This window comes from Cervus canadensis, chromosome 2 (assembly GCF_019320065.1).
Source record: "Cervus canadensis isolate Bull #8, Minnesota chromosome 2, ASM1932006v1, whole genome shotgun sequence".
Lineage (NCBI taxonomy): Eukaryota > Metazoa > Chordata > Mammalia > Artiodactyla > Cervidae > Cervus > Cervus canadensis.
The window spans coordinates 16,466,948-16,478,808 of NC_057387.1; the positions used below are offsets into that span (position 1 = coordinate 16,466,948).

The window sequence follows — 11,861 nt, forward strand, 5'->3', positions numbered from 1 at the left end:
AACAGAAGAAAACTAGATGCTCAAAGAAAGAAATTACACTTATATAGTAGAATATAATGCATTTTTACATTTTAAGCCTACAGAAATCAAGATTCATATATAGAAAAAGAAACTAAAATGGAATACTCTATAAGGTAGCATTGATTCTGTGGATGGTTCTATTTTTCTCTGCATCTTTCTGCATTTTCTTAACTTTCCACAATGAAAATTTATTACTTAAAAATAAAATATTTACAAAAAAGTATTTAAAGCAGCTAAGTATAATGTTAGGAAGAAGATTTTGCAGAACCATTAAGAAATGAGCTTACTCTAACTCTCACTCTTACTCTAGCAGCTTGTGGTAGGTTTAGACCAAATCCAAATCTCCATGTATTCTCATGTACCAGCAGCCATGTGAAAAATTGTCCCTGGACCTGAGCTGGCCAGATGTGTTGAGTGAGAACTTATGTTCTCCCTCAAGACATGCCAATCTGGGGTGCTCTTTGTACATTTCTCATTACAGTTTTTTTTTCATTATTTTGTAGCTGTGACACCACTTGAAATGAACAATCAAACAGATGTCACTGAATTTATCTTCTTGGGATTTTCCAACCACCCCAACCTACAGGGCTTGTTCTTCCTGATCTTCCTGGTCATTTATCTGACAACCCTCCTTGGGAACACGCTCATAATAACATCTACCAGGATCAGTTCTGCTCTCCACACTCCAATGTATTACTTTCTGAGCAACTTGAGCTTCTTGGACATCTGCTACACATCCACCACCATTCCAGTTATGCTAATGAACTTCTTCCGGGAGAAGAAGACCATCTCCTATGACTGCTGCCTTTCCCAGGTCTTTTTCCTCGTGACATGTGCTGGTGCTGAATGTGTATTACTGGCAGCTATGGCTTATGATCGCTATGTAGCCATCTGCCACCCTCTTCAATATCCAGTCCTTATGAGTGTAAAGGTCTGTGTTTTTTTGGTGACTGGGTCCTGGCTATGTGGGCTGGTGAATTCTGTGACACACACAGTGCTGGCAGCCACGCTCACTCTGTGTGGGCCTAACCAGATCAGTCACTTTCTCTGTGACATCCCATTCCTCCTGAAGCTCTCCTGCTCAGATACCTCTCTCAATGAGTCTGTGCTCCATGTGGCCAGTGCTCTCATTGGCCTGAGCCCCTGCCTCTTTACTGCGGTGTCCTACATACTCATCATCTCTGCCATCCTTAGGATTCCCTCTGTTCAGGGCAGGAGCAAGGCCTTTTCTACCTGTGCATCCCACCTCACTGTGGTGGTGGTTTTTTATGGAACAGCCAACTTCAACTATGACAGACCCAGAGAAGGCTACTCCCTAGACATGGACATCCTAGTCTCTGTACTCTTCTGTGTTATGACTCCCATGTTAAACCCCATTATCTACAGCTTGAGAAACAAGGAGGTCAAATGTGCCCTGAGGAAGCTGGTTGCAGTATGTGTTCCTTGGTAATATTTTGTCTAGAGGTCAATGGTCTTCAAACTAGGGTATGCAGCCATCTGAAAAAAAAAAAAAATTCAAAGTATTTATAACATAGGTAGTTTTAGAAAGTCTGTATCCAGATCTTCAATTCCTACATAGCAATTCAGTTCAGTTGCTCAGTCGAGATGGACCATTGTTGGCATAGTAATGTCTCTGCTTTTTAATATGCTTTCTCAGATGACTTCAGTTGCTCAGTTGTGTCCAACTCTTTGAAACCCCATGGACTGCAGCACACCAGGCCTCCCTGTCCATCACCAACTCCCGGAGTTTACTCAAACTCATGTCCATTGCGTTGGTGATGCCATCCAACCACCTCATCCTCTGTTGTCCCCTTCTCCTCCCACCTTCAATCTTTCCCAGCATCAGGGTCTTTTCTAATGTGTCAGTTCTCATCAGGTGGCCAAAGTATTGGAGTTTCAGCATCAGTCCTTCCAAAGAATATTCAGGACTGATTTCCTTTAGGATGGACTGGTTTGATCTCCTTGCAGTCCAAGGAACTCTCAAGAGTCTTCTCCAACACCACAGTTCAAAAGCATCAATTCTTTGGCACTCAGCTTTCTTTATAGTCCAACTCTCACATCCATACATGACTACTGGAAAAACATAGGCTTGACTAGACAGATCTTTGTTGTCAAAGTAATGTCTCTGCTTTTTAATATGCTAACTTGGTCATAACTTTTCTTCAAAGAGTAAACACCTTTTTTTTTTTTTTTTCATTTATTTTTATTAGTTGGAGGCTAATTACTTTACAATATTGTAGTGATTTTCGCCACACATTGACATGAATCAGCCATGGATTTACATGTATTCACCATCCCGATCCCCCCTCCCGCCTCCCTCCCCATCCCATCCCTCTGGGTCTTCCCAGTGCACCAGCCCTGAGCACTTACTTGTCTTATGCATCCAACCTGGGCTGCTGCTCTGTTTCACCCTTGATAGTATACTTGTTTCAATGCTATTCTCTCAGAACATCCCACCCTCGCCTTCTCCCACAGAGTCCAAAAGTCTGTTCTTTACATCTGTGTCTCTTTTTCTGTTTTGCATATTGGGTTATGGTTACCATCTTTTTAAATTCCATATATATGCGTTAGTATACTGTATTGGTCTTTATCTTTCTGGCTTACTTCACTCTGTATAATGGGCTCCAGTTTCATCCATCTCATTAGAACTGATTCAAATGAATTCTTTTTAATGGCTGAGTAATATTCCATTGTGTATATGTACCATAGGTTCCTTATCCATTTGTCTGCTGATGGGCATCTAGGTTGCTTCCATGTCCTGGCAATTATAAACAGTGCTGCAATGAACATTGGGGTGCACATGTCTCTTTCATATCTGGTTTCCTCGGTGTGTATGCCCAGGAGTGGTATTGCTGGGTCATATGGCAGTCCTATTTCCAGTTTTTTAAGGAATCTCCATACTGTTGTCCATAGCGGCTGTACTAGTTTGCATTCCCACCAACAATGTAAGAGGGTTCCCTTTTCTCCACACCCTCTCCAGCATTTATTGCTTGTAGACTTTTGGAGAGCAGCCATCCTGACTGGCGTGTAATGGTACCTTGCTGTGGTTTTGATTTGCATTTCTCTGATAATGAGTGATGTTGAGCATCTTTTCATGTGTGTAAATGCCTTTTAATTTCATGGCTGCAATCACCATCTGCAGTGATTTTGGAGCCCAAAAAATAAAGTCTGCCCCTGCTTCCACTGTTTCCCCATCTATTTGCCATGAAGTGATGGGACCAGATGCCATGATCTTAGTTTTTTTAATGTTGAGCTTCAAGCCAATTTTTTCACTCTCCTCTTTCACTTTCATCAAGAGGCTCTTTAGTTCTTCACTTTCTGCCATAAAGGTGGTGTCATCTGCATATTTCAGGTTATTGATATTTCTCCTGGCAATCTTGATTCCAGCTTGTGCTTCATCCAGCCAGTTGGTCATAACCTTCCCAGGAACTCCTTTCTCTCCTCTCTTTCCACAAATACTCTTTTTCCAGTTTGCAGAATCAAAATGTGTCAGATACTTTGTATTGGTTCTCCATACTATCTCAATCCTTTAAAGTTTTCCCCACATCACAAGGGCTGAAGCCCTGGAAACTATAGTTTTCAGGCTCCCTTGCCACTAAGACCCCTTCTTATATTCTACCAATGTAAGAGTCATACATGGGAGATTAGAAGAAAAAGGATAAAGGAGAAATTTTCTTTTTCTGGATCTGGTAGCAGCAACACTAGCACTGCAGTGGCAGAAACAGTCCTGTGGTACCAGAAGTTTGCAGTCTTCTGTAACAGCTGCTTTTGAAACAAAAGGTTATACAAGTGTGGAATGTAGCCTACATGGACTTGTAGCCTGCCAGGCTCCTCTGTCCAGGGAATTCTCCAGGCCAGAACACTGGAGTGGGTAGCTGTTCACTTCTCCAGGGGATCTTCCCAACCCATGGATTGAACCCAGGTCTCCTGCATTGCAGGTGGATTCTTTACCATTTGAGTCACCAGGGAAGCCCAAGAAGACTGGAGTGGATAGTCTATCCCTTCTCCAGGACCTTCTCAACAGAGGAATTGAATAAGGATCTCCTGCATTACAGGCAAATTCTTTGCCAGCTGAGCTACCGGGGAAACCCACAAGTATGAAATAAGTGTCTCTATTAGGAAGGATAGAGGCTTCCACAGAGAGTAATAATATCTTCTTTCCCTCCCCTTCTTTGGCTCTTCAAGTCCTTTTGAACAATTTTATCACTTATCTTCTATGCTAAATTCCTAATAGGTTGAAATACATAAAGTAGTTTTTCATTTCCTCTGTGAACACTCACTGTGACAGCATTTTCTATCAGGAGTGGTTCTAGGAAACACACCCTCACAGGTAGAAATCTTGGATTAGGTATCTGATCTGCTGGAGTTTAAAAGTACTGATAACGTCATAGCCAATGGGAAATAGGAAATATGATCATTCATGGTATGCAATAACAAAACAGATTCTTAAAATTATCAACAGTTGTTGTCTGAAATAAAATGTCTATTGAAAACCAGGCTTTGGAGCACCAAATTAGTGCTGCAATTGACCTTTATAGTGAGAATGAAGATTGTAAAGATCGCTTACTGACTACTACTACTGATTACAACAGAAAGCTTACAGGAAGAAAATGATAGGCTCAGGCATTAAATTTCTCATTCAAGGGAAAGTCAAACAACCAGAAAATATTTTTTCTCTCAAAACTGATGAAGCTTAATCAATTCAGTTCAGTTCAGTCTCTCAGTCATGTCTGACTCTTTGTGACCCCATGGGCTGCAGCACACCAGGCTTCCCTGTTCATCACCAACTCCAAGTTTACTCAAACTCATGTCCATCCAGTCAGTGATGCCATCCAACCATGTCATCCTCTGTCGACCCCTTCTCCTCCTGCCTTTAATCTTTCCCAGCATCAGGCTGTTTTCCAGTTTGTCAGTTCTTCCCATCAGGATTGGCGTATCCTTCACAAAGGATTGGAGTCTCAGCTTCAGCATCAGTCCTTCCAATGAATATTCAGGACTGATTTCCTTTAGGATTGACTGGTTTGATCTCCTTGCAGTCCAAGGACCTCTCGAGAGTCTTCTCCAACACCACAGTTCAAAAGCATCAATTCTTTGGCATTCAGCTTTCTTTATAGTCCAAATCTCCCATCCATACATGCCTACCGGAAAAACTCCAAGGAGCAAACATCTTTTAATTTCATGGCTGCATTCACCATCTGCGGTGATTCTGGAGCCCAAAAAAATAATCTCTCACTGTTTCCATTGTTTCCCCATCTACTTGCCATGAAGTGATAGGACTGGATGCCATGATCTTAGTTTTCTGAATGTTGAGCTTTAAGCCAACTTTTTCACTCTCCTCTTTCACTTTCATCAAGGCTCTTTAGGTTTTCTTCACTTTCTGCCATAAGGGTGGTGTCATCTGTTTATCTGAGGTTATTGATATTTCTCCCAGCAATCCTGAATCCAGCTTGTGCTTCATCCAGCCTGGCATTTTGCATGATGTACTCTGCTATAAGTTAAATAAATAGAGTGACAATATGCAGCCTTGACACACTCCTTTCCCGATTTGGAACCCATCTGTTGTTCCATGTCCAGTTCTAACTGTTGCTTCTTGACCTACATACAGATTTCTCAGGAGGCAGGTGAGGTGGTCTGGTATTCCCATCTCTTGAAGAATTTTCCATTTTGTTGTGATCCACATAGTCAAAGACTTTGGCATAGTCAATAAAGCAGTAGTAGATGTTTTTCTGGAACTCGCTTGCTTTTTCAATGATTCAACGGATGTTGGAAATTTGATCTCTAGTCCCTCTGCCTTTTCTAAATCCATCTGGAATTTCACTGTTCATGTACTGTTGAAGCTGGCTTGGAGAATTTTGAGCATTACTTTGCTAGCGTGTGGGATAAGTGCAATTGTGCAGTAGTTTGAACATTCTTTGTCATTGCCTTTTTTGGGGGATTGGAATGAAAACTGACCTTTTCCAGTCCTGTGGCCACTGCTGAATTTTCCAAATTTACTGGCATATTGAGTGCGGCACTTTCACAGCATTATCTTTTAGGATTTGAAATAGCTCAACTGGAATTCCATTGCCTCCACTACCTTTGTTTGTAGTGATGCTTCCGAAGGCCCACATCACTTTGTATTCCAGGATGTCTGGCTCAAGATGAGTGATCACATCATCGTGGTTATCATGAAGATCTTTTTTGTATAGTTCTTCTGTGTATTCTTGCCACCTTTTCTTAATATCTTCTGCTTCTGTTAGGTCCAGACCATTTCTGTCCTTTATTGTGCCCATCTTTGCATGAAATGTTCCCTTGGTATCTCTAATTTTCTTGAAGAAATCTCTAGTCTTTCCTATTCTATTGTTTTCCTCTATTTCTTTGCATTGATCACTGAGGAAAATGTTCTTATCTCTCCTTGCTATTCTTTGGAACTCTGCAAGTTATGGATATGCCTTTCCTTTTCTCCCTTGCCTTTAGCTTCTCTTCTTTTCTCAGCTATTTGTAAGGCCTTCTCAGACAACTATTTTGCCTTTTGCATTTCTTTTTCTCGGGGATGGTCTTGATCACTGCCTCCTGTACAATGCTACAAACCTCTGTCCATAGTTCTTCAGGTACTCTGTATATCAGATCTAATCCCTTGAATCTATTTGTCATTCCACTGTATAATCATAAGGGATTTGATTTAGGTCATACCTGAATTGTCTAGTGGTTTTCCCTACTTTCTTCAATTTAAGTCTGAATTTTGCAGTAAGGAATTTAGCATCTGAGCCATGGTCAGCCCCTGGTCTTGTTTTTGCTGATTGTATAGAGCTTCTCCATCTTTGGCTGCAAAGAATATAATCAATCTGATTTCGGTATTGACCCTCTGGTGATGTCCATATGTAGTCTTCTCTTGTGTTATTGGAAGAGGGTGTTTACTATGACAAGTGCATTCTCTTGGCAAAACTCTGTTACCCTTTGCCCTGCTTCATTTTGTACTCCAAGGCCAATTTTGATTGTTACTCCATATATCTCTTGACCTCTTAACTTCCTACTTTTGCATTCCATTCCCTATAATGAAGAGGACATCTATTTTGGGTGTTAGTTCTAGAAGGTCTTATTGGTCTCCATAGAATCATTCAGCTTCTTCAGCATTACTGGTTGGGGCATAGACTTGGATTACTATGATATTGAATGGTATGCCTTGGAAGTGAACAGAGATCATTTTGTCATTTTTGAGATTGCACCCAAGAACTGCATTTCAGACTCTCTTGTCGACTATGAGGGCTACTCCATTTCTTCTAAGGGATTCTTTCCCACAGTAGTAGATATAATGGTCACCTGAGTTAAATTTGCCTGTTCCAGTCCATTTTAGTTCATTGATTCCTAAAATGTCAATGTTCACTCTTGCCATCTCCTATTTGACCACTTCCAATTTATCTTGATTCACAGACCTAACATTTCAGATTCCTATGCATTTTTGTTCTGTGCAGCATCGGACTTTACTTCCATCACCAGTCACATCCACACTGTGTGTTGGTTTTGCTTTGGCTCCATCTCTTCATTCTTTCTGGAGTTATTTCTCCACTCTACTCCAGTAGCATATGGGGCATCTACCAACCTGGGGAGTTCATCTTTTAGTGTCATATCTTTTTGTCTTTTCATACTGTTCATGGGGTTCTCAAGGCAAGAATACTGAAGTGGTTTGCCATTCCCTTCTCCAGTGGGCCATATTTTGTCAGAAATCTCCACTATGACCCGTCTGTCTTCAGTGGCCCTACACTGCGTGGCTCATAGTTTCATTCTTAGACAAGGCTGTGGACCGTGTGATCAGTTTGATTAGTTTTCTGTGATTGTGGTTTTCATTCTGTCTGTCCTCTGATGGGTAAGGATAAGAGGCTTATGGAAGTTTCCTGATGGGAGAGACTGACTGTGGGGGAAACTGGGTCTTGTCTGATGGGCAGGGCCATGCTCAGTAAATCTTATTTTAAATCTTATATTAAGTGAAGCTTAATATTAGAACAAAAATCTGATTCTATCAATTGCATAATATCAAAGAAAATTATAAGTCCATGATTTCTCTAGGTGTCTTATGTGCTAATTAGGGCATTAGCTTGGTAATGACTGACAGTTAAAGTGGGAAAATACAGAGAACTTGGGAAAATCTTAGGACTTTGAACCCTTAAATCTCCATTAACCTTTCATGTCAATAGAAACAGCCCTTCCTCCCCTATCTGAGACTATCTTCCTCTCAGTTGAAACTATAATGATCTCACCTAAGATCATTACAAGTAATGGATATTCCTTTAAAAAGCTCACCCACCATCCCTTATTATATCTACACACCTAACTGGGGCCCAAACCCAGAATAACTCAGGATAGTAGCACAAGGTATAATCCCGGAGATTTTAATATTCACACCAAAATTAAGTTTAAAAGTTTTACTGTTTTTGGAGACTAGACCAAGAATGCCTGAGTTGGAGGACAAAGAACTCATCTCCCACCATGAACACATCAAAAATAGTCAACATGTAGAACAATTCTCACTGAAAAATAACTGTAGACTTACATAAAGATTCCTATACAACCTAGGCTGTAAGAAATATTCACACAAACTTGGGTACAAAGGGAAAGGAAGTGATCAGGTTGAGCCCTGTGCTTTGGAAAAGGGAGCATGCACATGTGGAGACCCTCCCTGAAGAGTGAGTAGTTTGAGCCACATATTGGGCACCTCCCCCCAGGGGTCCACACAGGGAATATGAGCCCCCTTGACTGCTTAGAGGGCCAGAGGTATTAACAGGAAGACTGGAAGTCTGAGGAAGCCTGGACTCTGCTTGCAAGGGGTGTGCATATGCTTGCTTGCTCCTGAAGCAGGACAGAGAGCATGGACTGAAAACTGCATAAGTGGCTGGTTTCCCATGACTGCTCTGATATGTGCCCCAGCCTGAGCTGAGCACATATTTCAGCCCCACTTATAAGCATGACTGCAAGAAAACAGGGGTAGCTCTGACCCAAAGCAGTGCTGAGCAAGGCAATGGAAGCCATTACTAGCACTTAGGCAGCACATCTCTGTCTGAAGCTAGACTGCAACAGCCCAGAGTGCAACCGATGTTGGGAGGCCACGTGGACTGTGCCTGTCCTATGACTTGAACCTGACCCCTAGAGATTCTGCTCCAGCAACTTGGAACCCATTCCCACCCACAATAGGGTGGTGATAGCCACTGAACAGAGAGTAAGCCCTGGTTCACATCTGGCTCCATCTCTAACCCCTCCATCTCCAGCACCACCTCCTACCAAGATGATAGCTGCTGGCACACCTTAAGGAAAAATGTGACTCCTGCTCACATTAAATCCATCTCTCCCACCAAAGCCACTGAACACATGCTGACTGTATAGGGATGTTCCCACATAATGCATTAAAACCATACGAGGTGACTGTTTCAGCTAATTTCATAGAGAAAGAGAAAATTACATAAAATAAGACAGAGAGATCTGGCTCATTTGAAAGAACAAGAGAAAATCCCTGAAAAGCAACTAATGAAACAGAAATAAACCATTTTCCAGATAAAGAATTCAAAGCACTAGCAATAAACTTGCTAGCTTAATTACAGAAAAGGATAGATGAATACAATTGAGAATTTTAAAGAACTAGAAAATATAAAAACCAGTCACAACTAAAGAATACAATAACTTAAATGAAAAACACACTAGAAGGAATTAATTACAGACTAATTGATACAGAAGAATGTATACCTAATCTGAATAATGGAAATTGTTCAACCAGAGCAGCAAAAAGAAAAATATATTTTTAAACATGAAAATGGATCTATGAAACAGCATCAAGCAAACCAATGTGAACATGATAGGTGTCCCAGAAGAAGAGGAAGATAAAGGGGTTGAAAATGTATTTGATGAAAGTTTGACTGAAAAATTCACAAACCTGAAGAAGGAAGATAACCAAGTTCAGAAAGCACAGAGCATTCCAAACAAGATGAACTCAAGCAGACCCACCAAGACACCTTAAAGAGAACGGCAAAAGCTAAAGAGAGAATTCTAAAGGCAACAAGAGGAAACCAAAGAATCATATAAAAAGAAAAACCCATAAGGCTTTCAGATGACTTTTAGGCAAAAACTTTGAAGGCCATAAGGAGTGACATGATATATTCAAAGTGCTGAAAGGGAAAACCCTGCAACTAAGGATGCTCTGCCTAGAAAGATTATCATTTAGAATAGAAGAAGAGATAAAGAAATTCTCAGACAAGCAAAAACTAAAAGAGGTTACTGATACTAAATCTACCATGAAAGAAATTTTAAAGGATCTTGTATAAGAGGTGGAAAAGCTAGGGGAAAAAAAGAATCTATAGGAAAGGAAGAAAAACACTAGTTCAGGCAAAAATATAGTTAAGTCTAAAGATAACTTTCTTAAATAAGCTACTAGGAAGATTAAAAGGCAAAAAACTGTAAAATCAACTATTACTACAATAATCAGTAAAAGGATAAACATGAAGTGTACAGTATAATACCAAATATATAAGTGAGGGGGAGGAGAGTAAAACATGCAGCATTTACTCTTGGCATGGGTCTGTTTGGGTTCATCTTGTTTGGAACTCTCTGTGAGAGTTTCTAGAGTGTGTTTAAACTTTAAGGACTAAGTGTTTAAAACAACTAGATGTAGTTTTATGTCAACATATATGAATTCCATTGAAATCACAAATCAAAAACCTATAATAGCTGCACAAAAACTAAAGAGAAAGGAACACAAGCATATCACTAAAGAAAATCATCAAACTACAAGAAAAGAAACCAAAAGAAGTACAGGGAAAAGTATTTTAAAAAACAACTGGGAAACACATAGTAAAACGTCAATGAGTACATACCTATCAATAATCACTTTAAATATCAATGGACTAAATGCTCCAATCAAAAGACAGAGAGGCTAATTGGATTAAAAAATAAGAAGAAGAACCATCTATATAATGCTTACAGGAGACTCACTTCAAAGCTAAAGATGCACACTGACTGAAAGTGAGGGGATGGAAAAAGGTAAACTTCCAAATTCATTCAATGAGGCCACCATCACCCTGATTCCAAAACCAGACAAAGATGCCACAAAAAAAGAAAACTACAGGCCAATATCACTGATGAACATAGATGCAAAAATCCTTAACAAAATTCTAGCAAACAGAATCCAACAACATATTAAAAAAATCATACATCATGACCAAGTGAGCTTTATCCCAGGAATGCAAGGATTCTTTAATATCTGCAAATCAATCAATGTAATACACCACATTAACAAATTGAAAGATAAAAACCATATGATTATCTCAATAGATGCAGAGAAAGCCTTTGACAAAATTCAACATCGTTTATTATTAAAACTCTCCAAAAAGCAGGATAGAAGGAACATACCTCAACATAATAAAAGCTATATATGACAAACCCACAGCAAGCATCACCCTCAATGGTGAAAAATTGAAAGCATTTCCCTGAAATCAGGAACAAGACAAGGGTGCCCACTCTCACCACTACTATTCAACATAGTGTTGGAAGTTTTGGCCACAGCAATCAGAGCAGAAAAAGAAGTAATAGGAATCCAGATAGGAAAAGAAGAAGTGAAACTCTCACTGTTTGCAGATGACATGATCCTCTACATAGAAAACCCTAAAGACTCTACCAGAAAATTACTAGAGCTAATCAATGAATATAGTAAAGTTGCAGGATATAAAATTAACACACAGGAATCCCTTGCATTCCTATATACTAACAATGAAAAAACAGAAAGAGAAATTAAGGAAACAATACCATTCACCATTGCAACAAAAAGAATAAAATACTTAGGAGTATATCTACCTAAAGAAACAAAAGACCTATACATAGAA

General features: G+C 39.9%; 1 protein-coding gene across 1 annotated transcript in view; it reads left to right on the plus strand.

Moving 5' to 3' along the window:
• The first annotated feature begins 532 nt into the window (after positions 1-532).
• LOC122426785 (olfactory receptor 1052-like) overlaps positions 533-11,861 on the plus strand; it is a 54,566-nt gene continuing 43,237 nt past the window's right edge. Inside the window, exon 1 of the mRNA XM_043445942.1 lies at positions 533-1,453. Within this exon, the coding sequence (XP_043301877.1) occupies positions 542-1,453 (912 nt within the window). The 5' untranslated portion in view covers positions 533-541. The remainder of the gene's footprint in view (positions 1,454-11,861) is intronic.